The following is a 27725-nucleotide window of genomic DNA, read 5'->3' as shown; positions in this document are numbered from 1 at the left end:
ATGATTTTATATTTTTGATTCCTAACCAAAGGAGCTTATTGTATTGAACTTACATTCGTATCTTTTCTCTAACCACTCTAGGTACAGGACATCTGCTTCAGCCATGACTGTCGCTGGGTGGTGATCAGTACTCTCCGTGGCACCTCGCATGTCTTTCCCATCAACCCATATGGTGGAGCGCCATGCGCACGCACGCATATGTCTCCCCGTGTGGTCAATCGCATGAGCCGCTTTCAGAAGAGTGCCGGACTGGAAGAAATCGAGCAAGAGCTCAGCAGCAAACAGGGCGGCCGATGTAGCCCCATTCCTGGCCTTTCCAGTAGCCCATCCGGATCACCACTACATGGTTAGTAAACACTAGCAAAGATTATGCCGGGCCTTTCTGTGACTGCACAGTTGCAGTGTTTCATTAGTTAGTAACAGTAGTTATACTAGGTCGTTCTGTTCTAACTGTCATGGAAACTATTAAGTGACTGATTTGAAACATTCAACATGGGGAAACAAAAATTGCTCTGCTTGAGAGACTAAAGGGGGCTCTGTACAGGATTTTTGGGGCCGATCACCGATTACAGATCACTGGAATTAGTATTGGTTGATACGATCACTCATACCAATCAATAAAATAAATAACACTAATCTTAATAATTTTTTTCTTTTTGTTGTTGTTGTTTTAACATGATTGACACGAGCAGCTGGAATATTAGGCTGTTGTCACTTTAAGACCTATTGCACAGATCCAATATACTGACACGCATGCGTCTTATTTCCCAACTGTTCATGCTCACTTAGACATAGATGACAGTGTTTAAGTGATTACTCACCAAGCCAGGCATTTTTACATATATCTGTGAGTATTTGGCCATTATTTAGCTCAAAATTCACTTTGCTTTTTCCACTCACTCCGTCTCACACACAGAAAGACGCCTGGAGAAAAGTATCTCTTTCGTGGCTTAATGCAGTATTTATGACGTTCTTTATTATTGAACACATTCTGCAGTTTAGCAACAGTAGACTGTATTTTATGACAATCACTAATCTTGCAGATTTGGATGTTTGTAAGTTTGGGTTTTAGGGAGGAACGAAAGCACACCGCTGTGAAGGAAAGACATGCACTAAAATCACACAGCCCTAGATTATTGCTGTCATTGCTGTAGGGTTGCTGTTGTTGTAGGGTTGCCAGACCGGTGAATGTAGTGAACCAATTTTTGCTGCACATAGAAAAAATTGTATTGCGAGTTTTGCGTCATCTGATCAACTCTTCTGATCTGCCTTTATAGAGACCACCGATCAAACTATATAAAGGTATTATCGGCCGATAATGATCGTCTCTTGATCAATTGGAGCACCCTTATTGGAGACTCAACCCAAAATTGATTTTAGTTGAGTTTGACGTTAGCAGATTGCTAAGGTAACTGCATTATTAGCTAATATTCATAAAAAAAAACATATAGCACACTCTAATATTGGGTAAAGTAATACATTTTTAATTACTCTGAAATATTTATAATTTTTTTTTTGTATAGCATTGAATAAAAATAAAAGTTCATTCATAACTGACCATGGTACACTAATACTCCTTTTAGTGGCTCAATCAATATTTCTAAGTTTAGTTTTTCATCTTTATATTTGATTTTCTTTCAGCTATATTTGAATTAACAAAAATGTTTTAAGTAGTTTTAGTGAACGATAATAGCCCTGATTTTTTTTTTTTTTTTTTTTGGCACCTCACTAGAATTTGAAACAGAGTAAGTGTATCCTGGCCATTCAGGAGTTAATCGAGTCACCCTAGCAGACCCTATGCTCGAGCCTGTTGACCTCTTTCACAACACTGCAATGTTTGTCAAACACTGTCCCTGGCTGCAAACACACACACTCTGACCACATCTGACTGTTACGTACATACACACCCACTGACACACACTTCTCATGCCTGTGCTGATTGCCACAAGAGCTGGCACGCCTGTCAGTGTTGTTTGCCCATCAGCACTCCAAAAAGCAGAGGTCTGATTAATCAATACCCCTGTACTCACCAAAGGCACCCTGCTGATACGGACACAGGAGACTGGTCAGTTGCTGGGTGTTTGCAGAGCTTTCCAAAGGGTTCAAGAGAGCCTTGCTTACTCTGACCGCTTACACACGCTGTAAAGTTTCTGTAGTAACAAACGCTTTTAAATAAAGGAGTGAGTCCCCTAAATTATCATTCCGTTTGTGTACGAAACACCAATGAAATATTACAGCGACAAAAGACTAGTGAAGTTCAGCTATTTTAACTAAAGCACAGTTGACAGTGTTGTCCTGTATTGCTTATGATTGATAAGGCTGATTCACAGAGCATGCTTCTGCAATGTTTCCATGTCCACTTATTATAAGCATTTTTGGCTTGTTGTTTAAGCTTTATTTTAAGCTCTACAAGGTGAATTGACAACCGTGTATGTGGCCTCTGTCACCCAAAGTAATATAGCAAATAACATCATATGTGCAAGTGCTCATTGTGGAAGACACCGAGGGCCCTTTCACACTAGCGCATATGGTTTCGAATGACGTCAGATTTTGGTTTGTTTGGATGATGTGAACGCTGTCTTCCGAACTCGGTTGCGCACCCACGAACAGATTCATGTGAACTCGAGTACGGTTTGCTACTGAAATGAGCACAATCGTACCAAATCATGGAAGTGAACCACTATCGATGACTAACAATATTGGAAATAAAGCTTTACATGATCTATTCTATAATCAAGAATGTAGTAATCATATTAAAGCTCAAAAAGTAAAGACAAGTAAACATCAAAACATTTGTTGTACCATTTTATGAAGTTCCTATCCTACTTAACTCTACAAAATATTTGATTCGTTTTCATAAACGTTAACTTTCGTGCGTGTGTTTGTGTGTGACGAAAAGCGGGATTGACACACTGACACGAAAAATTGTTTTCGATGGACAGTCCCCTGTCTTTGGACCGATTTTAGTACTTTTGCGGCAGACAGACACAAGTGTGTTTCTGTATCTTTTCTTTGAAAACAAAACCAAAGGTTAAAAAAAAAGAACGAGCAATTCTATCCATTTTGACGCCTTTTCATTCAAATAATATAATGTGAACACAGTCTATTGGGGGCAGAGGAAGGGGGGAGCAATCAATCGATCCAAGTGTGAAAGCGCCCTGAAAATCACCAAGATGGTATCCTTATATGTAAGAAATACAAATAAATGAATGTATGTCCGTATTTATTTTATGCATTTATTTGTATATAAAATGCAAAATACACTTTTATCTAAAGTGTCTAAAATACACTTTTTTTGGCCAATACATTGTATCTTGCTGATTTTTAGCTAATTTAAAAGATTAAAATGTCATCTTTTATATATGTTCTTATTTTTTAAATAATCATGTTATCAATATATACAACATGAAACCACGAGCGTCGCGTTTTAAAGTTACATTTATATATTTCTATATGTATATATATATATATATATATATTTTTAAATAATCAATACAATTAATATGAGTGACTCATCTTTTCTTTTGACAGTCTCCAAGAAAATATCAATAACTTGTAGTCTGTTTTGACTTTGAAGGCCGTGACATCACGGGACCGGAATGCTTGGCGTCTCGTATAGGGATGTTACCAGCAGCCGTGAATGTCGGCCATAGAAGCCCTGTCGTAAATCAGACTCACTTTTCAAAGTCGGGCATTAGAAGCACCTGTCAACAATTAGTCCTATCAGCTTCAGCCCGATGAGCCACTTTGACAACAGGGTTCTGAGGTGACATTTTTTTGTACTGGGAACAGGATGGGAAATCTAAGAAACAGACATCTGATGCAGTTCGTATGCCTTAGAGGCAACCTTGGACTGTCCGGATTTTATAACCTCAAGGATCATTCCATAATTCCTTAAGCCAAAAGATGGGAGGATAGCAGGATGTGGCTTTTGAATTAAGATGAAACGGTGTGGGGGAGAGACAAAAGTGGTTTGCACTTTTCCGTGGTCCCTGAGGGCCTCTCCTATGGGCTCGTACTTTAAGCTGGAATGCTTGAGCCGCTCGCATATCCTGCCAGAATTGTTTGCTTCTTTTTCAAATTAATAATTCAATATTTCCCATTCCCATTTTAGGCATTTCAATGTATCACAAATACACATTACACACATTACCCTTCACATTTTGTTCACACATGAATTTTCATAGCCTGTGAGAATACAACTTTTGTTTTAATGCTTTTTTTAATGTCTCTTATGCTCACCAGGACCTTTGTTTGTTTATTTGTTATTACAATTTAAAAGAACTTTTCTATTTGAATAGATTTAATTGATCGTTTAAAATGTAAAATAAAATATCTTGTGATGGCTATGGTGAATTTCCAGCAGCCTTTATTCCAGTCTTCAGTGTCACACAGAAAACTGTTGTGACTTTTAATATTGTGGAATCCAAATATTTTAGGATTTTTTTTGATGAATGTAAAGTTTTGTTGAAGAACAATGTGAAAGTCACTTTTGATCCATTGAATGTGTCTTTGCTGAATTAAAGTATAATTGTTTTTTCAAAAATACGATTTTGCTGGTAGTGCAATTGTTCGTTTGCTAAACAGTATAATGACAACAGGATTTCTACAAAAAAAAAACAACAACGAAAAAAACCAGGAAAGTTTCTCTCTAGGAAACTGCATTTTCCGTCATCGAAAAATTGTTTTTGTGTATGTCGCACTTTTAAATCCTTTTCCGCTATGATTAGATATCAGACACAAAAGGAGAAAAGGCTATCAGCGTCACTTTCTGTTAGCTTTTCCGTCGGTTTTGTTCATTTTTGGGTCCATGAGCGTGAACGGAGGCAGCAGAAATAAATGATTGATAAGAAAAGCTGAGACACGGTAGCCACAACAGTAGACTTGCAATTGTCTCCTGTGACAACTCATTGATTTAGGGAAGGAACTAGAGAAGTACACATCCTTCAGAGCTGGCACTCTGTAAAAATAGAAACCACAATCGGGCTTTCTTCTCTTCCAGTTTAATTGTGGACTTTTTTCAGTCTATTTTAGGAGGCACATCCCCCTCGCCTTAGGTTCATGGCATTGTCAGATAATTCAACAAGTCTTTCTTTGTTCAGTGCTAACAGAGAGTTAATTCATTTGTTTAGGTGGTGTTTTTTTGCTAAGTTGTCTATAAACTACCTATAAATGAACAAATGGTGAAAGAAAATGCTTGATAAAAGCATAACTGTTGGAGTGTTTAGGACTCATGTGGCTTTGATAGCCATATGCAGCGGTTAAGTTCTGGTTGTGAGGAGTGCGATTGAAAGTGCCATCTGGACTGAGGTTGTCACCTTTAGTCACATTTACAGGAAATTATGTCAATTTTACAAAGCTTGTTGGTCTGCTTCTTCACCTATGTTCATTGACTATTTTGAGAGGAAAAACAAGATGCAACAGGAAGCTGTTAATTCGCTGTTATTAAGTTAGGGATATCGGGATACTTCCTTTGAGCCATTTAAAGTCCGCATACGGCTTGTTTGGGTTTCAGGTTGTTTTATCAGTAACTACGCCTGTTTACACCATTCCTCTTCTTAGAGCGAAAACAGGCAGACATGGATGCTTTTGCAAAGCTGTTGTTTGGAGCAGAATGTTTTAAAAAGGGACACTGGTTGTAAAGTTGACAGGTGAAATCTTATTGAAATTCTATTAAATTCTTGAAATTAATGTTGATTATTCTGTTTTATAAATACACTTCTGCTCCAAAGCTTGGGGACAGTACTTTTTTCTTTTATTTTATTTTTAAAGAAAGGCATACTTTTATTGAACAAGGATGCTTTTAAATTGATCAAAAGTGACAGTAAAGACATTTATATTGTTACAAAAGTATTCTATTTCAAATAAATGCTGTTCATTTGAACTTTCTATTTCAAAGAATCAGATAAAATGTGTCACGGTTTCTGCAAAAATATTACGCAATTTATATTTAAAAAATAAATATATTATATAATCAATATAAATATATTGATTATTCTCTCCTCTAGTGTTTTATAAATACACTTCTGCTCCAAAGCTTGGGGATAGTACTTTTTTCTTTTATTTTTTTTTAAAGAAAGGCATACTTTTATTGAACAAGGATGCTTTTAAATTGATCAAAAGTGACAGTAAAGACATTTATATTCTTACAAAAGTATTCTATTTCAAATAAATGCTGTTCTTTTGAAACTTTCTATTCAGAAAGAATCAGATAAAATGTGTCACGGTTTCTGCAAAAATATTATGCAATTTATATTAAAAAAAGAAATATATTTAATTGTGTATCAAAAAAAAATTGTGTGTATTTTGATCAAACAAAAACAGCCTTTGGTGAGCATAAGAGTCTTTTTTCAAATATGTTAATTAAGTCTTACCCAACTCATCTGTAGTTTATTTTGCAGTGAATGCAATTTATTACATTATTTAACTTTTCACTCAAATGTATAACATGATTTGTAGTGAAATAATTATTTTATTGGTCTCAGAGCCTACTGTATATTTGTGTATAATGCCTAAGCCAAATATGGGTTCTAACTAGTCTTTAATCTTCTATTTAATGTTTGTTGTTAGGGCCGTATAGTGCCTTTTAGAGCAGAGTAGAAGTCTTGCTTTCTGGTCGAGAGTGGCGGTAAAGCGTGTCACAGTCACTGAGTCATGAGCTGAATCATTTACAATCATCAGATCTCGATCTCTCTCCCTCTCTCTCTCTCTGTTCATGTGTGTATATGTATATGGTCGTGTGTGTCTGTGGGACATGCAGCCAGATGAGCCGATCTGATCTACAGAGACAGGGCCAGCAAACACTCTCTGTAATCACAAACTGCCTCCTCCCTTGTTTGTGACACTCTCTCTCTCTCTCTCTCTCTCTCTTAAATTCCATCACAGCTTCACAGTGGCTCTCTGATTCTTAAAGATAAAGCTCAGCTCCTCCGCTCACAAAACAACAGTCGTGCAATCAGCCTAGGCATCAAAGCACTGCTCTTGTTTTAACATACCACAACTCTGCATCATGTACAGTCTCATTTAGACTCTCTATCCTAAAGATTTATTACTCTGGTCTGTCTGGTTACAAAGTCTTGTCCTATTGCTCTGGGTGCAGTACAAGTGTGGGCCTCTCTGTGGCGCTGTGTTCTCAGCTTTTTGTTAACAGGCCAGTTTCAAACGATGGACCTTATTTTACTCCATTGGCAGAGAGAGGAAAAATACTTAGGCCTAAATCATGCCACTACGTTTTGTCTTGATATGAATCTAATCCAGCAACAGGGCTGGAGTTACTCTGTAATTTGTCCTGAATTTTATGAATGGCCTCCTCTTAAAAGCAAACAGCAATGCTTCCTGTCCAGCTTCTGCCTTAAAGATAAATGATTTGTAAAAGATTTTTATTGCTTGTCTTTTACAAGATTTTTTAACTTTTTTTTTTGTGAAAAGAAAATATTTTAATCTAACATTTGTCAATCTATCTATCTTTGTCGGCCTTCATTAATTAAGATATATTTAAAAATACATTATTTTTGTAACATGTTTTAAAATATTCTAAATGCTGCATATGTTTTCTTGTTTTTTGTATATTAGTATTTTTTAAAATATTAGTATATTTTGTATTCTTTAGTTGTTTTATCAGAAAATTTTGCAGTTTTACTTTTTTTTGCGATACATATTTATTGTTTGATCTTAATTTATAAATATAGCTTTGCCTAATTATCATTGTTATTGATTACAACAATTTTTTTTCTTCCATTTTACTTGACAATTATAATGCTTAATGTTGAGCTTAAATATTATTTTGTAAAGAAAATCTTTTCTTAATTTTTTACATTTTTTTCTAGTATCATTGTCTTTCCCCTGGCACGATGATTGTAAACATCTCATGGAGCCTGCTAAGTCTTGCTCTCATGCGAAAACTTTTCTTGTGGGCTGGTGTGTCTTTATCAGGCATAGTGAGCCATGATGATAGGCTGCCCTTTCCCACTGTGAGGAAATGTGATTTTGACACTTCTCATGACCTGGGACCCTGCACTGTCCCACAGTGAATTTTTTACTGTACTATGATGTAATGCAGCATTTCTCATCTTGCTGTCTGCCAGTCTGATATAGTTCTTTGAAATATTAGTTTAGAATTTATGTACACATGTGTATTGTATTTACGACACACACACATATATACTCACTTATATATACTTTTTTTTTTGTATTTCAAATGTGATTTGAAAGCTTTGGTGGTTGAGTATATTACATGAACTAAATATTTTTGTTAGGCTCCTTTTAATGTGTAATTTAGGCCAAAACCACTAATTGCACTGAGGAAATGAAAACACTGATATGTTTGTGTTTGCACAATATAGTTTTATGACAAGCAAATACATGGATTAAATTGCTTATTTTGTGTCTGAAACAGCTGTTGGATATGCATGTTTTTGCCGTATTGTCAAATCAAGACCAATAATGATGAAATGTGTGGTTTTTAATTTCTTGTTGTACTGTAGATGCTTTAATGCTATTTTATGCAGACCCTTTTCATGGTTTTACCAGTCAAAACCACCTTTAGTTTGTAATTTTGGATGTAATTCTGATCATGTCTGCAGAGTTGATGTTGTGGTTTGATACTAGATATTTTAATTACATTAATGAGTTTAAACAGTGCTTGGTCCCAGGGTAAGATTACCGTTTTTTTGTCTTCGCTTGGAAATGGAATAAAGCATTTGAGTTCTAAGAAATTTTGAGGCTAGAACAATTAAAAAATATATTTATTGAAGGAAACATCATTTGTCAGTGCTGCTTAACACAATCATGGCACAAGAATCAGGAAATTCTGCTATATTTCCTTTTCAGCTGTTGCAGCATGGGACTGCACTGCTCTTTTAGTTTCAATAGTAGTAGATTAGGGGCAGTCGCTCGTGGCCTTATGGTTAGAGAGACAGACTGGTAACTTGAAGGTTGTGGGTTTCGTTTCTCAATACTGGCAGGAAATGAATGAGGTGCCCTTGAGCAAGGTACTTAACCCTCAATCTCTCCCCGGGTGCCACAGCAAAAATGGCTGCCCACTGCTCCGGGTACAGTATGTGTGTTCACTTCTCACTATTCCTAATGTGTGTGCACTAACCTAGATGGGTTATATGCAGAGGACCATTTCCGAGTATGGGTCATAATAATTGACATTCATGTCACTTTCAATTTTTTTATTTGATTTTTTTTTTTAATTGTCATTATTAAAAAGCAGTTTCTTTGTGTAGTCATTCACATCTTGGGTTACCTCTACATTTTGGATAGCCTACCTTCATTATTTACAGGCTTTAAAGCCAACTATAACATTTATTTTCTACTTTTGATATTTACAATTTCACAGTTATTCTTATGATCGATTTTCACTTATGATACATTTTCAAGATTTAGAAGCACTAAATGTAATAATTTTAGATTCAACAATTGTTGAATAATCAGAATATTGGGAATAACATGACCACTCACCGTCCATAGCTGTTATGGCCCTATCAGGCTGCAAGTTGATTGACATCCTGCTGTTTTGAATTGGACTTATTCACTGGAAGATTTCTTTTTTTCTCTCTCTCTCTCTGACACACCAGCATAGGGTTTCATTTAGACATGTTTGAAATGACACTGCAGCGTTCATGATTGGGAGGAGAGAATATGGTTCCCACTTACCCATAAGTAAATTGACATGATCAGATTACGTGCTCCTGATCAGAGCCACATGCCGAGGTGCATTGATTGAGTCTGCGGATGCCTTCCTGTTCATCTTCTCATGCACCGTTTGTGAAGTCTGCTCGACTGAGGTGAAACATCCTCTCTCACACACACACACACACATTGCCTTGCAAACAAACTCGCTCACATATGGTTTCAGTAAGGCTGTTATCTGAGCCACAGAAGAGTGTAGATTCCCACTGTCACCAAGGTACTCCTCTGATGAGCTGTAAATGCTGACATGTTGTAAACTATTGGATCTGATTTCAGACAGTCTTTCGGATGTAGTTTGTTTAGTAAATTACACACTTGAATGCTTTTACATTTTTCTTTGATAAATACGTATAAAGCAGCAATAGTTTTTGTCATGATGTAATGGCTTGTAATCATATGGTGAACACTACAGTGAAATCAGCACATGGAATGAGGGGGAACAAAAAACTATCATTTTATAATGCAGTTTGAGGTGAAAATACTTATAAGGCACAATGTCTGGTAATAGTCAGGAAGTTTCATATAATGTTTCTGCTCATTAAAGCAGATTCCGTTCAACCCGAAAACTTTGCAGGGGATAAAAAAACTCTGCTGTCACTTTAAAAGCACTCTCTTTCACTGGCGGTTGGGGAAAAGACTGGCAGTTGGCCATTTTCACATAGGCTGGCTTGACCCCACTACTAGCCTGAAAATAGCAGTGAGCAGATACTGTAAAAGCAGAGGCAACCAGAAATGGCTTTTCCACCAATGTCTGATTTCTTCTGAAAACAGTAAATCTTGTGAAGTTTATTTTCTTTGCAGCATCTGTCTTTTATAATGGTTCTTTTAATTTGTTTTCACTTTGTCCACCGGGATTGCTTTTATCCGGCACTTTCTGGCCTCTCCTTTTACTTACTCTCCCCCCCTCACTTCCACTTGTAGTACTCCTCCTTTGAAAGTGTGTATTTTAATAATGATAGCTCTGGGAATTGGCACAGGCAGACTTGACATGACAGCGCCGTCCCCCTGAGTGCGGCGGTACCGCCATTGTTCCTTTTCCTCTCCACTCATCCCTCTTTTTTTCCCTCCTCCCCTCCCGTCCTAATCCCTACCTCCTGTGAACTACACTCTTACAGGAGCATGTCTGGGAAACCTGGACGAGCGCGAAAGACATGAATGGGTGAAACAGAATATATCAAAGTATTCCCAAACTGAGAGAGTATGACTTTTTTCTAGGAATTCAGATCTTCTGCAGATGCTCCTTAAAGCCCAGCGATTTCTCAATGGCTGACAGGAACGTCATGCGCTTTATTTTGTCCCTAGGATTGTTATTCACGTTAGCTTCCGTCACGGTTGTGTTTTTTAAATTCACTTCAGTTTTAATGGGATTAAAATGGAAGGATGTTTGCGTAAGAATGTTGTGTACTGAGTACACAAGCGAACTGAAATTGAGTACGAAGTTTGAGACATCGTCATGTCTCTCAGTTTTCCTCCGGCCTGAAAACAGCCGGCCAATCAACAACCAGAGGGCGGGCTGAGAGCCGTGACGTAGATGCTAAGCGCCGAGTTTAAGATTGTACTTTAGGTTAGCGAAATTGAAAACGACCTCGGATATGGAGACGTGGGATGCAGTTCGATCTGATGTGGAGAATATTCCTGGCATTTGCAAAGTGAAGCCTGAACAAGAAGAGTCTTTGTTAAAGATTTTTAATGGAGGTGATGTTGTGGCCCTACTCTCGACAGGTTTTGGGAAAAGTTTAATCTATCAACTATTACCGATCGTCAGCGAGAAACTGGGAGGCCAAAGGCCGGCAAGGCGATGCACTCATGGAGGATCAGGTTAAGGAGGCAGCAAAACTCGGTCAGCCATGTTCACTCTGGTATTTCACTCGATGGTTTTGTTTTGACATCATACATGTGTTTACAGTGGAAGTTCGATGCGGCTGAACTGGCGAATAACAAACAAATAACCAGACGTTATGTGATTGGCTTACGGGTAACCAATGATTTTATGCTCACAAGCGCCCCCCCGCAAGAAAGAAAACACTTTACAATTATGCCACGCCCAGACTCTGTCTACGAAGCAAAGTGAAGTAGCAGAGTTTGGTATTAGCAGGCTAGTTGTTTTTAGCTATTTGTGTGCAAATCAAGCAAATAACGAATGGAAAAGTGCCAGTTTAGATGGATCGCTTGTGTTCATTGCTTTATCAGATGCAAATAGAACAGCTTGGGGGAGAAAACAAGATATCAGTGACAGGGCGGCCAGGTCTGTGCCATTAGAAGAAAATGCAAATGGAGCGGAGTGAGCTTAAACAGAAGGGTCAGGTGACAGAGGGTGACCCGGCTTACCTCTTGGAGTTTGGATTTGCATCGATAGATCTTCTTTCCATTGGCTCGTCATGTATCACTGCGCAGGCCATCACACATGAGTCATTAATCAAATGACAACTCCATAAGCAGTATCGTTTTGACTGGCCAGGCGCCTTGCCGCTCTCGGATGTGCCATTCTTGAGGGTTCCGGCCAAACCTGCCACACTCTGGTTCGCGTCATTTGGTGGCTGAGTTTCACATCATCCCATGCGAGGCGTCTGCTTTTTTTGAAGGCTTAAGCTTTGCCGCCGTGACGCTGTTTGCGTGCGTGTCCACGAGCGAGTTGGGTTTTGATTTAGTGGGGGTTAAAAAGTTTGCAGAGACTGAGTGCGTCCTTCATGGAAAGATGCTAAATTCATTAAGAATTTTCTTCCTCTACTCCTCGTCTTTGTCCACCAGAAGCACCATTATGGGTTTTCAGGCTGCTTCCTGTTCAAATTCCTTTTCTTTTCTGCTGCTCTTGCACACAAAAGGTGGCTGCGCTTGGGGTGTAGTGGTTTTGAAATGTGAAGGGCCCTTGAGATCGGGGCCCTGTGTGGAATGGCGCAGGGGTTTGTGTAATGTCTCCAGCCAAAGCAGGCCTTTATCGAGGGCCATGAGGCCTAAATGGTCTCTCTTTGGTTAAGCACAAAGACAACGTTTCTGGGTATTAGAGAGACACAGACAGGCTGGCTAATGATCTAAAACCCCTCCAACACTGTGGCACGGCCGCTCTCAGCGCTTTTGCCCTCAGATAATCATTGTTTTGTGTCTCAGGTATTTCTCGGAGCCCCTGAATGCCCTCTTCCTGGTGATTACAATGGAAGCAAGGAAAATCTTCGTTGAGATTATTGGACTGGTCCGAAATGTTGAAAGGGAAAATATAATGGGGTTAAAAAACGACTTTGTGTGAAATATTTGTGCAGCGTACATATGCATTAAATAGGTTTGTTTTTGTGGCGCGGAAGTGTGGATCAAATCGATGCCTGTATCATTTGGATTGAAAAGACAAACAAAACACAAAACTGATGAAAGTTGAATAGTTAGGGGAGAGCTATAGAAACCTTTTATCTGTTGTGTTTGTTTCTCTGAGAACACATGCTCTATTGTGAATTAATTGTATATTTTAGCACAACTGGAATGCTGCTTTCACCATTCAGCTTATTTTATTGTTAATTGTTATCACCTTATTTTTAACGCAAGAGTGGGTGCTGCCATTTGTAACTTGAATGTATCTGGCTTCCCGCGTCATCATCTTCCAGTTATTTTTAGCTGTACAAAACAGCTTTTACTACTTGATATTTCGAAGTGGTTTGTTTTCTTAGCATAATATTTTAAGGTATTGTTGTAATTCTAATCAAACTGGTTTGTATAAATAGTTTTAACGTTTACTGCACTTTGCTATTCTCTTAGTTATTTACCTATAGCAAATGAATTGTAAGTCTCACACATTCACAAAAAAAAGCTTAATTTCACATTGCACAATAAGGTCGATATAACATATCAGTTAGGACTTAAAGGGATACTCCACCGTTTTTTTATATTAAACTGTTATTCCCTTAACTAAGACGAGTTGACACATACCTCTCTCTTGTCTCAGTGCGCACACTTAATCGCCCTGGCGCGCGAGACACTTTGATCGCACTTAACTTCATTCATTAGGAATCGAAGCAGAGAAGCGACCAAAACACCTCCACGTTTTCCCTATTTAAATACAGTTACACGAGTAGTGTAACTCGACCAAGAATGATGACACAAAATAAAACCTTGCGCTTTTCTAAGCGTGTAAAGTGGATAACTATAATGTATGGCGGAATACCACAGCAAGTGCTCAAGTCTTAGTGCTCCCAAGCACTTGCTGTGGTATTCCGCCATACATTATAGTTATATTTAACATAGGCTGCTTATTTAACGTTTGGGAAAGTCACTAATCTCACCAAGGTCTCATTTATTTGATAAAATATACAGTTAGAAGGGTAATATTATGAAATATTATTACAGTTTAAATAACTTCTAAGTTCTAACGTTCTTTATATTGACAAAGCTGAATTTTCAGCAGCCATTACTCAGTCTTCAGTCACATGATCCTTCAGAAATAATTTTTGTATGCATGAGTATAAATGTTTTTACTGGATCTTTTGATATGATTTAATGCATTAAATGATGAATAAAACTACTTATTCCTTTTAAATAAATCTTAGTGTATTATGTATGTGACCTATATAATTTTATAGCTTAAATTTTTCCTTTTCTTCCACAGCCAAACTCACCAGTCAAGAATCCTATAATAACTTCACCAACAACAACATGGGTAACCCACGCTTGTCTGCATTACCCAGTTTGACGGTCGTACTACCACTGGCTCAGATCAAGCAACCGATGACCTTGGGCACCATCACCAAGCGCACTGGGTGGGTTTCTGAACACTATTTAGCACTTAAAGGTGTTCGGTATAGACATTTGAATGTTATATTACTTAGGAACTTACAAATTATTATTACTAATTATAGAGTTATAATTGAATTCTGACTGATTCATGTAATCGAAAATGAAATGTTGATGCTTGAGGACAGGAACGGGAAAGGCTGTCTTCTGTCTGGATAGATAATCTGCTACTTGCTTTTGGCTACAGTCACCTTTTGGCTACAGTTACCTTTGCCATTTGGTGTGTTGTGACTTTAAACCAAGAAGTGGAAATTATTATGTTGCCATTTTAAGGCACAAGGTACTTAATACAGGTAATATCTCAAACACCATTGATTTGTTTCATCTATTAGACCGGTTAAAAATGTCTTTATTATAACTTTACACAGTTAGCTTTCGTTGCAGACCAGGCTACATTGTCAATTCTCAAGCAGGTTAACGGAATATAATTTTTGTAAGTCACTGGAGATGTAAAGATCATTGATGCTCCAGCCATTACTGGCGATAGCATTTCTCATTTGTGAGAACTGTGTTGGGGATTTGAAACGTAGTTGAGTATGCATGAACTCAAAAGTGTCATTAAACCGTCATTTGCCAGAGGATCGCCTGCATTTACACAAACATGCAAACCTGTATTCTCCCACATATGGGACTTTGCTGTAGTCGGTCGTTAGTTCCTAAGCCAGATGCATTACAATCATTGGACGGAGCATGTGGTTGCTCTCCATGTAACATGAACACGCTGGTAAAGACTGGTTGCCATATCAATGACTGCAGTGTGCATTTACATACTGACTAAACATAATTATGGCTTATTCCACTTGTTTATTTTTATTTAAATGCAAAGTTTGAATGGGAAATTCGCTAACGAAACAGTGGCACATCGGGTCAACTTTAAATAGGCAGATTTATACAAAGCCCTGTAGCTCATTGTCGTCCAGAACACTTTGCGCTGAGATTGTTTTAAGGGCTCTCACTTCTAGTTTTGAATTGAAGAGTCATCAAGAGTGCATTAGTTTGAAGATTGAATAATTTAGCCTTGCGTAGGGTTTAGTTTCTGGCTTATATGAGCTTAGTCTCCATTTAAACAAGCTTTTCTACAGACGTGCTGAGTCTGAGGCTGTACATTGTGACAGATTGTCTAGTCCCTTTTCATTTGTCTTTCTCTTCTTAGCTGAGGCTAGCATATGTGGCCACAGACAAGAGACATCCTATGTTGTGCTGAACTGTGTTGTGTGTCTACGTACAGTATATGTCAGTCAGTCAGCTGTACCCACCTGTCTCTGCTCATATTGTCCTTGCCCATCAACATGCCTTACACTCAGATGTGCAGCACTCAGAGCTGAGGCTGGTGAATAGCAAATGATCTGGCCACCACATGGGAGATTGTCCTCCTTACAGACTCGGTCTGTAATAATGCAACTGGACATTTAATGTTGTGGCTGAAATCAGAGGAAAAGCAGGTTGAAACAGTCTTTGCCACAAATGTCTAACTTCAAGTGAGCGATATTGGATATTTCCGAAGCAGTTCGGAGATAATTTTCTTGATTCCAATTTTATTTTCTTAGCTTGATTAGATTCCTTTTGTTTCGATTCCAATTCATTTAAAGTACATTTTAGTTCAAATGTCGTTTTTACTCACATATGTAAGAAATTCTCTCTCTGTTAATGCTGAGAATGCTGTCAATTCTGTTTTTATATTATTATTTATATATTTATTATGTATTATAATACTTCAACTTCTATTTCGTTTATCTGGCAACGTAATCTTTCTAATTTTAAATCTTTTAATCTAGTTTTCCATCTAATAGGGGTCTTAAATTCAGTTTAATTGATTTAAGGCCGTTGAGTCTTAAGTCTTAAATATCTTATTTTATATGGAATAAGAAGAAAAGTATTAATCATTTCAAGAGATGTTCAAATTTAGGGACAGAAAAACAGGAATTGCAACATGGCTTAATGTGTTTGATTTTTAAACTTAAAAAGTAATGATTTAAAATAAATGTAACATATAATACATGCCCCTGCGCATTCTCCTGGTTCACGCTAAGTTCAGCCAACCCAGAGTATGTTCACGGTTAACACACAATACATTCTCAACAGAGCAATGAATCGAAAAGAAAAAGTGCGCCATTCTACTTTCTTTACCACGCCCATAAATCTATCACGCCCACTGCAGCCTCATCAATAGGGCACGCGTGCACTGAACACCTCTGAAGTAACTAACCCTGGAACAGAACCTGCTCTGGAGTAGGTTATGTTCAAAGAGTAATTTGGTATGACTACTTGCATTCCCTGAAAGTTGCTTCTGTTTTTGGAAATGAAAGTTGCTTATCTTGATATCCGGAATATCCCCACACAAAACTCGGCCCATATTTTCACACAGCAGCCGGTGGATCGAAAATAAGCAAATGTGCACATAATCAAATAATTATGAGAATCATTTATAATTTTTTTAACATAATTTTCTTAAAAAATGGTGTAAAGGCCATAATGTGAGGTTTATCATTTTATAAAACTTTCTTTGTCAACCTGTTTTTGAACAGTACATTTGTTTAAATTGTAGTTTATAAAGTCATTTTATGGTTATATTACCAAAAACACTGTCCTACCCCTTTCAAACAGCATTGATTTAATCTGTGCAGGTCTTAAAAAAAGTCTTGAAAAGCTTTAAATTTGATTAAAAAAACACTGCGGATATAACCTGTTTTATTTCAATAAACGAAAAGATTTTGATTCACTGTTTTTCAATCACTTAAAAGATCCTCGTTCAAACTGCAAAATCGCATTCTTGTGTACTTCCGACATACTTTTTTTTTTATATTTAGTACTTTAATATAAAGCTTCAGTGCGTTAATGCTTTTTTTTGCTTTGATGATGATTTTTAATGCCTATGCTGCTATTCAAGTTTGATTTTTCAGTAAATACACAAGAAAGAGCACAAACCTCATGACTCCCACATAAGCACCATGTTTGACCACAAGCCACTGTTCCAACTACTGACTTTTAGATCTTTTATCCCTGCGTAGTTCAGTATTAACACATTCACTAATACTTAACTTGCTAAAAACACTCATCTTGTAAGCATGAGAAGTGTCTGGGTGACACAGCAATGTGAGTTTTGAGCTGTCTTAATGTACATTGCCATTCCAGGAGCTGTCACTGTGTGACTTTCTTTTTCTGCGAACCACTTCAGCTGTTCTCCTGATTTCAGCTGTCAAATCAGCCAGTGCAGTGAGGTCTGATAACAGCACTGATGACTTCATTGCCCCCTTTCCATGTGTCTGTTAAGTGATGAGTAACCTCCTTTTGTTCTTTACTTCATCCTCCTCCTCCTCCTTTGTCAGCCAGCTCAGTGCCATCCTTAGACCACTTTTACCTGCCTACTAGTATACGACTGTAGTGAGGGTGCTAAATGGACGCTAATCCCACTGATGCTATAGTGGTAGTTGGTCATGACTGACTTGTCACTGCGTTGGTGTCTTATTCTTGTCTTTAAAGACGGACCATAACAGCAAATAGTATTACAGTGTGGGCTTGAGCTTGATTTAGTCCCAAGCAAATTCCTGATTCGGTTCTATTTAATGTTTACACAGTTTTACCATTTATTTTTGCTATAGGCCTGTCTGACCTAGGCTGCTCTAAGGTTACAATAACTTGATTTATTTTCCTACCTAACATATTGTTCAACTGTCATTCATACGAGCTGTAGCTATTCAAGATAGAAAACTATTAACAAAGCCGCAAAAGTATGTGTGCAGGTTACATTAAAATACAGACTTCCAGTGTTGGGAAGGATACTTTTTACTTTTAACGTATTTCGTTACAGAATAAATGATATAAAGTTATTAATTAATTAGAATTTATTAGGATTAACCCCTTGAGATAACATAACAAATTTACAATTTACAATACATCAAACAAGACACCAACAATACACAAAAACAAAAAAAAAAGAAAACAATGTATACATATACATACATATATGCACACACATATACATATAAGCAACAATACACAACAACAATACACAAAGCTACAACACCAGTTTCAATAAAAGCATGAGCAGTCTACTTTTAAATAAAGTAATAAAGATTGTTTAAACAACCGAAGTGAAGTAATGGATCTAATACCAGGTAAATTATTCCAGTCTAATGGAGCTTTAAACATAAATGCTCTCTTACCAATTGTTCTTTTAACACGAGGAACAAAAAAGTAAGTCTGGACAGAATGCCTAATTTGATAGTTTTAGGAAAAGAGTACAAAATATTGTTGTAAATAACTAGGATAAACAAAGTAAATACATTTAAATATAAATTGAAGCCAATGCATCTGCCTTCTCACATTCAAGGGTGACCACTGAAGTGCATCATACATTGTACAGTGGTGAGTGGAAAAAAAAGTTAAAATAAAGTTATTCATTGTCAAAGTGACGCCAAAATGAATGGGAGTCAATGGGATGCTAACAGCTGGTGAAGTTGTGCTACAATGGCGGCTACCGCGAGGCTTCAACTTCCGGCTGATGGATTAACCCCTTGGTTTTTACCGTAGTTTCGAGCCGCGCCGTGTAGTGGCGGGAACGTCGAGCAAACTGCAGCGAATAGCCTCTTTTTTATAATGTTCAGCACCCATTCTGATACCCCAGGATTTTTTGTCCATGCATTTGCATGAATTGCTAGGGGTAGAATTAGGGATGGGAATTGATAAGATTTTATCGATATCGATGCCACTAACGATTCTGCTTATCGATCCGATTCTTTAACGATTCTCTTATCGATTCCTGATAGCACTGTGTGGGAAAAAGTAGTCATATGCTTTTTTGGGGGAAAGAAACAATTGGTTTTATTTGTTTTAAACCTTACAACACTTAAACACTTGACAGTAAACTGTACTTTTGATGTAATTTATATAATAAATGAAACCTTATGAGTTCAGTTCAGTGTTGAGTTCAGTTCAGTGTTGGAAGATCAGTTCAGTTGTTTTAACGATTCATTAAAATGAATCGGTTCAAATGAGTCATTAGTTCGCGAATTGAACGTGTCATTATCAGACGTGTGCGCGTTCCGACACAAGATGTGTGTCATCACAGAAAACATTTCATCTTTTGGTCGTTTTTTCCGTTTATTTGAAGTGTGGTTTATGTCAGCTAAATGTGCGGACCGCTTTTTAGAGAAGATAAGGCAACGTAGACCTATTTTAGCACAATTCACACCCAGCGGTAATTCAGGAAAAACAAATCTCCGAATGCTGCATATGAAACTTTAGTCTCCCGACCTTACCATTGTGTCGATTATTTTGATTAATATGTGCGAGGGAGAAAGAGAGCAAGACAGCGCTTAGTTTTGAGCAGTGAAGCCATAGAGAAGCGCGCGCGCACGACCGGGGCTCTCTCTCTCCCTGCTCGTTCAGTTTAACACGAGCCCTGTCACGAACGCAGCGGTTCATAACTACAGAGAGAGACAATTTTACCGGTACTCACCGATCAAATAAGGCTTTGGTGGTACAAAAAATCGCTTTGGACGCCGTGCTGGTGCTTAATAAAGGACAAAGGGACAGTTGTTAGTTCACTGTCTGAAGCCTACATACTGGTTGACTCAGAGCAGGAGCATCGATAAGAGGAATCGTTAACGTCGAGCGCATACAATATCGATGGATCGTAAAATTTAGAACCGGTTCTCGAGTGGAACCGGTTTTCGATTCCCATCCCTAGGTAGAATGAGATCTGGCCACAACATAGTGGCGACAGGAGAGCTTTAACGTAAAAAGTGTGTTTGCAGCGTTTGAGGTAGGGGGCGGGCCGATCGCAGCGGGCAGCTTGGCTGCGCTCGATTCCCTTATGGCAGTTTGCTGAGAGAGAGTAAGCGGGGCAAGCCCCGTGGTGCTTAACATGTCTGTGAGTGAATCAAAACACTTCTTCTCTGGCTTTTATAGGTAATAATATTATAATAAGACAATATTTTGTATGAAATATATCACAATATTACCAGTTGTAGAAAATCAATATCACATTTGCACTCTTGCTGTATGGAATAAAAACAACACTTGTGATATTGCTCAACTATGTCATACCAAATAGGCTTGTATATGAGACAAAGAGTCGTGTGTTGCTGGATGGCTGGATCCAACCTCACAGATTTATTAGGCTTAGTGTAATACGTGAATTGAGCTGCTTTTGGGCCATTGTCTAATAGTGCCATAATGACCGCACGAATAGCTTAAAGAGCTCGGGTGCTACCCAGCCATGTGACCTGTCATGGCGTAAAGCTTTTGCTCAAATCATCTCATTTTAATGCCTTTGGAAGTGCAGCATTAGGATCACAGAGAGCAGAGAGATAAACGTGTGAAAGATTATTCTGTTGAAGTGGGGTTGTTGCCCTAAATGCTCACTGGATGTCATCATGCGACGACTTGTTTCCTGTAAACATTTCTCAGGAATAAAAACCCTCATAGCACTCTACGGATTTGGATGAAATGTACTTTTTCACTTGCTTTTTATGTTATTGTTATGGTTTTCTGGCAGGTCTGATCTTATTAGAGTGTGTCATGTGATGGACAGCATGGTGTTGCTGTCGTCCTACTTATTTTTGTCCTAAAATCTTTTATATGCATTTTATATCTCACAAACACCAAACCGATCCTAAATGCTGCTAAACAACCCAGGTTTAACATATATCCATCTCCTTGGAAACATATTCATTTAGCATTGGCGTCCATCCATTTTCACAGCTGGATATTTGCTGTGTCCATTCAGCTGAAGTGTCACACTCGACGGTTGTACTGCGCCACTTGAGATGCAACTAAGCAACCTGCCGATTTGATTGTTTAGCTCGGCCCATGATGTTTGAGTATCTTACGCCCTTTGTGCAAATATGATTAATTCATTTTCCAGAATGTCAAACACCATGGTAATTATAAGATAAACTTAGCCTGACCATCACTTAAATCTCTCACCACGATTTGTTTGATCTAAAAAATTCTCCATGATAGAAGTTTACCAATGAGAAAGATTAAATGCCTGTGTAAAACTGTAAAGGTTTTATTTTGCAGACAGTGATTCACCCCTACTGAATAGTAAACTCATCCAAAGGGCCGATGAGTGTGCGACGACGTCTGCCAGAGTTGGATTTCATGTCCTTTTTATTGCTTTTGGGAAACACTTTTGGCTGTAAAATGTTTACGGTCATCCATTGCTCTGGCTGTAGATCAGGGATCCACTTCTCCTTTCTACTAACCCTTCAGCATAAAACAACATCTCTCACAGCATCTTACTTACAATTAAACCACTATTGAACTTCTATTGAACTGTCAAGAAACGGACCTCATGTCTCCCATGTCCCACCTAAATACCACCAGTGGAGTTTTCTTTTGACATTTAATGAAAATTGATATATATTATATATATATTAAAATCCCCTATTTTATTGCTTTTTAACTTATGTATCATAAAACCGTAAATTGTTTACCCAGTCAATTAATAATAATGCTTTTCCCATCTATCTCTGTGCATCTGTCCCTTCATGAAGACCCTACCTCTTTGGGGCTGGATGTTTTTCCATTAAAACTCCATGGTGAGTTTTTCCAATTCACTCCCAGCATGCTTTGTTCGCCACTTATAAAATGACTGCGTTCATTCCATCTTTCGTTTTTTTCCAAGATTTTTTTTTCCTGTTTTTCGTTTCTTGAGTTTATTCTAGCACGCTGTGGGAAGAACCGAGAGATGCGCTTTTTATTGTACTTTTTTTCTGTTTCTGTATGTGGATTTGTTGTTTGGCTTTTGTGTATTTTTTTTTATTTGCTAACCTAATTCTTTTTAATTGAAAATGTTGCCTGTTGAATTGTACTGTATGGAAAGGACACTGTGAAAGGAATTTTGTTGGTCATAAGTATATCTAAGACACCAGCTTGGCATGGTTAGTCAGTGTCATTGAATTCATGGGAAAGAGAGAAGAGTTTTTGTTCTAGAGTTCATGGCAAAATATTGTGTTTTGCTACATTAGACAATATCAGAGCTCTGTTTGTCAGTCCGTCCGGCGGTTTAAACGAACCTACTCTTCAAAGTGATCCTTCCTTTCCTGCTTCATTTTTTTCCCAAACAGACGACAGAGGTTGTTTATTCAAAAATGCTTTTGTGTTCACATTCATATTGCTGTCGTTATGATTTTATTGGCTGGTGACATTTGCAATAAGGTTGAAAAAATGATCGGTGCTCCGCAGTCCGCACACAGCTCTCGGCGATGGTTGAGTCAGATGTGTGCAATGCAGTTCCAGCCATTCATCTTCTTCACCCTTTAATTTGATTTGACAATTTTATTTGGACAATGTATAATCACTGACTTGAATTTATATGGAGAGAAACACTCAAGCAAACCCAAAAAGTTACTTTACTATCAAAAAGGGGGATTATTATAAAAGCAATACATTATTTTGTTGAAAAAATAAGTGTTTGTAGGTGTCGATTAGGCTACTATATATATATATATATATATATATATATATATATATATACATATTAATGCAAAAATCTAACCTTTCATTGAAGTAAACTAATTGAAAGTGGGGTGAAAATAACATTTGAAATAAATGTTTTTCTCAAACACATTGGGAACAATTATTTGCTCCGTTTTATTAAACACTTTTTGCAACCTTCCTTTTTTCAAGATAACAGCTTTGAGTTTCCTCCTATAATGCCTGATGAGTTTGGAGAACACCTGACCAGAGATCAGACTTTGTCTTTTAATATTTTAGTTGCAGCTTCGAAGATTGAATCTCAGATAAATGGTCCACCCTGCATCTAAAAAATGTAATCACATGTGCTGCTGTCATTCCTCTTGCTTAGGTTTCAGCTTTTGTTGCGGTGTCCCCACATACGTTTTAATTATTAGATCTTTTTCCTGCACTGCTCTTCTGTGATCTCTGAGGACGTATGTGTTTCAAAGCATCATCATTAACATGATAAATCTTAATATTCCCCATAGCTTCCTCTTGACTGGGCGAGGCACATTAATGTGCGACACAACTGGAGCTCCACATTTCATTGGAAACATATGATTGATTTTAGATGTAGTACTAAATGGTAATTTAGTTTTTCCTTTTAGATAAGTGAAATGTGCTTAATATCACGTGGATGTATTAGAGGAATCATCTAGTATTCCAAAACAGGAACACTCCCACGCAGAAAAAAAACGATGGAAAATATCTGCTCAAATACAAAATGGCAGAACATAAGATTTCATTATGAATTAAAGTAAATTAAAAGTAATTAAATCAAGAGTAAACTGATACAAGAGTAAAGAATAATGCTATAAAGCGCCGTGGCTGTCCACCTTTTTACCTTGGTCCTGGAACTATTTTTCATTCTCCAAAAATACTGATAGAAATAGAATCTGCAACATTAAAAAAAGAAGAGGAATGGTAGAATATGAAACTGTTTAATTGATGTAGGTTATGTAAGCTTTAACATGTTGTTTTTTTTTTTTTGGACACTCACAGAAATATCCTGTACACCATAGAGCCAAGAACGAAGTACAACCATCACAAACCTCAAAACCTGCCAGCTTGTAAATACCATAGACAGCTGTGCTCACACCTGGGGAACTCATATTTTCCAGCATCTCTCTAAGGAAAAGGGAAATCATGCCGAATCAGGCACCTTCCTCAACAATATCCCAATGAGCTGGAACGTTGGAAATGGAGGGGAAAAATTTCTGTTTCTCTTTTTGCGTTTGATGCCGGCCTCCCAGATGGCTGCCACGGTGTGTGTGGACTGTGGCTGTGTGCCTGAGCCATGTCCGAGGAAAAGCTGCTGTGAGATAATAAATGTGACGTTGAGAGATATGTCTGCATTCTGCACTATCCTTTCATGAGCTTTGTAACACAGGCCCCGCTGCCTGACGTACACCGACCATATGGTCAGCTTGTCACGGCAAGTCCTCCCATACGTTAAAACGAGGCCTGTGCTTCTTCTAGCCGTTTAAAGCACGCCGTCGCATTTGTTTGAAAACAAATGGGGGCCGCCTTCCCCCTGATGGCGCCTCGTCTGTGGCCGGGACTGTAATGTGGCCGGGCTTTGATGGTGGACATCACAGATTGAATTATGCCCTTGAGGAAAAGCTATTAGCTCACGTCAAGAGTCCTCATATGTTAAATTAAAAGTGGAAATGACATGCAAGGAGTCTTTTCAGTGAATTAGTTAGAGAGAGAGGGGAAAAACACTCTAGAAGCAGCAGGGGAAATGCCAATAGGGGGAAGATGAAATTGGCTTCTGTTTAGTAGCGTCTGTCTTCCCTTCTCCTCCATCTCACTAAATATGTTTAAGTTTCATAATTTATTGATTTTCAGATACATTTTTGTGTAAGCTGCGCCCCATGCCAATATTTATTTAGAATAATCCGTTCGCTCAAATGGCCTGCTGAATCACTACAGCTTGAGTCATTTTAGCCACTTTAAGAGGAAAAAAAATGATTTCATATACAGACGAACCAACTCCAGCGGTCGTTTCAAGGAAATTCAGACGCAACGCGAGTGTGAAGTGCACTCAAATACGAACATGTTGACCAAATCATCCTCTGACCAAAGCCTCTTCAAAAGACCTCTTACCATAGTTGGCGCACCGCTAGCAGATGAGTGCTCAAAGTTATGCCCGGCTTTTAGCTCAGACTGGTTCTTTGCAGTGTTTTTGGTCTCATCATCGTTACTGGCATGACATTATATACCTTTTAAAGAATATTTCCAGATTTATTATGCAAAGCACTCAGAAACGGATACAGTTTCCTCTCAGATTTGTGGCAGACGGCGTCAGCCTGTGATCTCAGAGGAATAAATGTTTAGTCACACCGAAGTCGGTTTGGTGTTGTTATTAAAAACATCTGTGCGCCCATCTTTTACAGTTTTCCTTTCAAGAAACTGCGTCCTGAAAATGGCAGAACTTTACCTGCATCCTAGACTGGAAAACTGCTTAGCTCGTTCACTTTCCTCGTTGCATTGAACTCAGCGGTGGGGCAGGAAGGATTTAAATGCTTCACTCAATGTATTTCTCTACGGTCGGTGATGGTCAGGGCAAAGGAAGTTGCATTTTGAGGTTATCAAAATGTCTGCTGTCTTCTCTCCTTTTTCATCCCTCTTGGGATTCCTGGTTTTATTCGGCGGGGCGGGGGCTCTTCAAATCCTGTGGCGGCGGAGCGTGTTTGTTTAGTGCTGTGTGTGTCCACTGTTCCACACTGACAGATAGCGAGACGTTCTCGCCTGCTTCGGCAGAGGAGATATACTAACAAACTTCTCCTATCTTCCCATCAGCAGCACGCACTGCTCAGCTTTTTAGTTATTCGGTTTACCTCCGTCCAACACCAATAAACATGTGCCAATATCTCTCCCTGCTTTTCTTTACTTTGTCTTTTTCGTCTGTAGTTCTTCCCGACCAGCAATCCTCGCCTGGTGTCGGCTAAACAAAGATGTCAACATCACTCCTCGTCCTGAGAGTAATTTACGACTTGATGACAGTTTTAAGGGAAGTGACAGAGTGAGAGTGCAGCTCAGCAACAGGTCACTCAACACCTATTAGTGTAATGCAAGGCTGGAGGAGTCCCGGTTCAAACACTGGACAATTCATCCACATTAACTCCCGGTCCAGACTCCACGGTCTACAACAATTTCATTATAATCGGCAGTTTTGTTTTGCAGTTATCTGATCTTTTAGTGCATAATGACTAGGGCTGTCATTCGATTACAGATGGGAATTGAATTAATTGCATAATATGCTGATGAATTAATCATATGTATCAAGGGTTTTCAAACTGAAAGGCAGTGTCTGGGGCCTGCAAAACATTTTAGGGATTAAAAAATAACTTTGCATAGCATTATACAAACAAGTTTGAATTGAAAATATTTATCTTCTGGTTTATACATCTGACATTTTTAGATAATGTGTTCCAAATAATATTTTAATTGTTTGACTTGGCTTTAGTACTATAGAATTATAAAAAAAATATACTCAAGCATTTGGGGTCGGTTTTAATGTTTTTGAAAAAGGTTTTTTGTGCTCACCAAGGGTGCATTAATTTGATCAAAAAACAGTAGTATTGTGAAATATTATTACAATTTAAAATATTAAAATATAGTTTTCTATTCGCAAATGCTTTAAAATTTAATTTATTCCTGTGATTATAAAGCTTAATTTTCAGCATCATTACTCCTTCAGAAATCTTTCTAACATTCTAATTTGCTGCTTAAGAAACATTTATTATTATTATTATTATTATTATTATTACAATATTGAGCATGCTGTGCTGCTTAATATTTTTTGTGAAAACTGTTGTGCATTTTCAGGATTTCTGGAAACTTTGATGAATAGAAAGTTCTAATAGCATTTAATTGAGAGAGAAATATTTTGTGGCATTGTAAATGTTTTCACTTTTTAAAATAAGTGTAAATAAAAATAAAAAAACATCTTTACTGACCCCAAATATAATACTGTAAAATGATATTACAGTTGATTATTTCATTTAAATATGAATTTTTATTTTTGTTTTGTTTTTTTACAATTTTTTTCTCACTAAATATAAATGGAATTTTTTACATCATCTAAAAATGTAAAAAGTCCAAAGTCCCCCAAGTGAATATAATTTCGACATTTACATTTTTTGAAAAATTGATATGAAAAATTTATTAGAAAGCAGTCGCTGTTTATATATATATATATATATATATATATATATATATATATATATATATATATATTATTTATCGTTTTGTGCATTGTGCTGGCTCTCAATCCCATCCATTTGTGTGTATTTGAGTGTGCATGGCTGATGGTTCTGTATCTGGAGTGTGGTTCTTGAATGAGATATAGAGGACAGGTTTTACAGTGCCGGTTAGTGCAGGAGTCAGACAATGATACCACATGGCTACTGTTCTAGGATGAATTCCATATGCAGGCCCTTATCTCTCAGCCCATGACCCTATTTTCTCCTTGGCTTCTTCAAAATCTTACTAACATAAAGAATTATTAAATAGGCCCTAATCATTTTTCTCAAATGCCAACACTGGAATGAGGCCTTCCAAAGCAACTTAAAAGCCTCCATTTGAAGGATCTTTATAAGAAAAGTACTGCCATTATGTGGTATCTGTACCAACTATAATCCCGGAGAGTGTTTGTGTGTTGAGCTTTAACAACACCATTATACACACACAACAGAAATATAAAACATCCTCAGATTTGGTGAGGCCATGTTTTTTTTTTTTTTTTTTTCTGAGGTGAAATTGTACTTTCTAATTAAACTTAA

The 27725-nt window shown here is 37.6% G+C and overlaps 1 protein-coding gene across 5 annotated transcripts in view; it reads left to right on the top strand.

Annotated features, from left to right (window-relative positions):
* Window positions 1–27725, top strand: part of bcas3 (BCAS3 microtubule associated cell migration factor) — a 222501-nt gene that overhangs the window by 56424 nt on the left and 138352 nt on the right. For 4 of the 5 annotated variants that reach the window (XM_039671015.2, XM_039671016.2, XM_039671014.2 and 1 more), the window contains exons 15-17: window positions 82–346; window positions 14285–14435; window positions 21972–22016. In XM_039671015.2, the coding sequence (XP_039526949.2) occupies window positions 82–346; window positions 14285–14435; window positions 21972–22016 (461 nt within the window). The remainder of the gene's footprint in view (window positions 1–81; window positions 347–14284; window positions 14436–21971; window positions 22017–27725) is intronic. The other variant, XM_039671017.2, reaches the window with a different exon arrangement.

The sequence above is a fragment of the Pimephales promelas genome, chromosome 16, assembly GCF_988280905.1.
Source record: "Pimephales promelas chromosome 16, fPimPro1.hap1.1, whole genome shotgun sequence".
NCBI classification, from domain to species: domain Eukaryota; kingdom Metazoa; phylum Chordata; class Actinopteri; order Cypriniformes; family Leuciscidae; genus Pimephales; species Pimephales promelas.
This window is presented reverse-complemented; position numbering and strand designations above follow the sequence as displayed.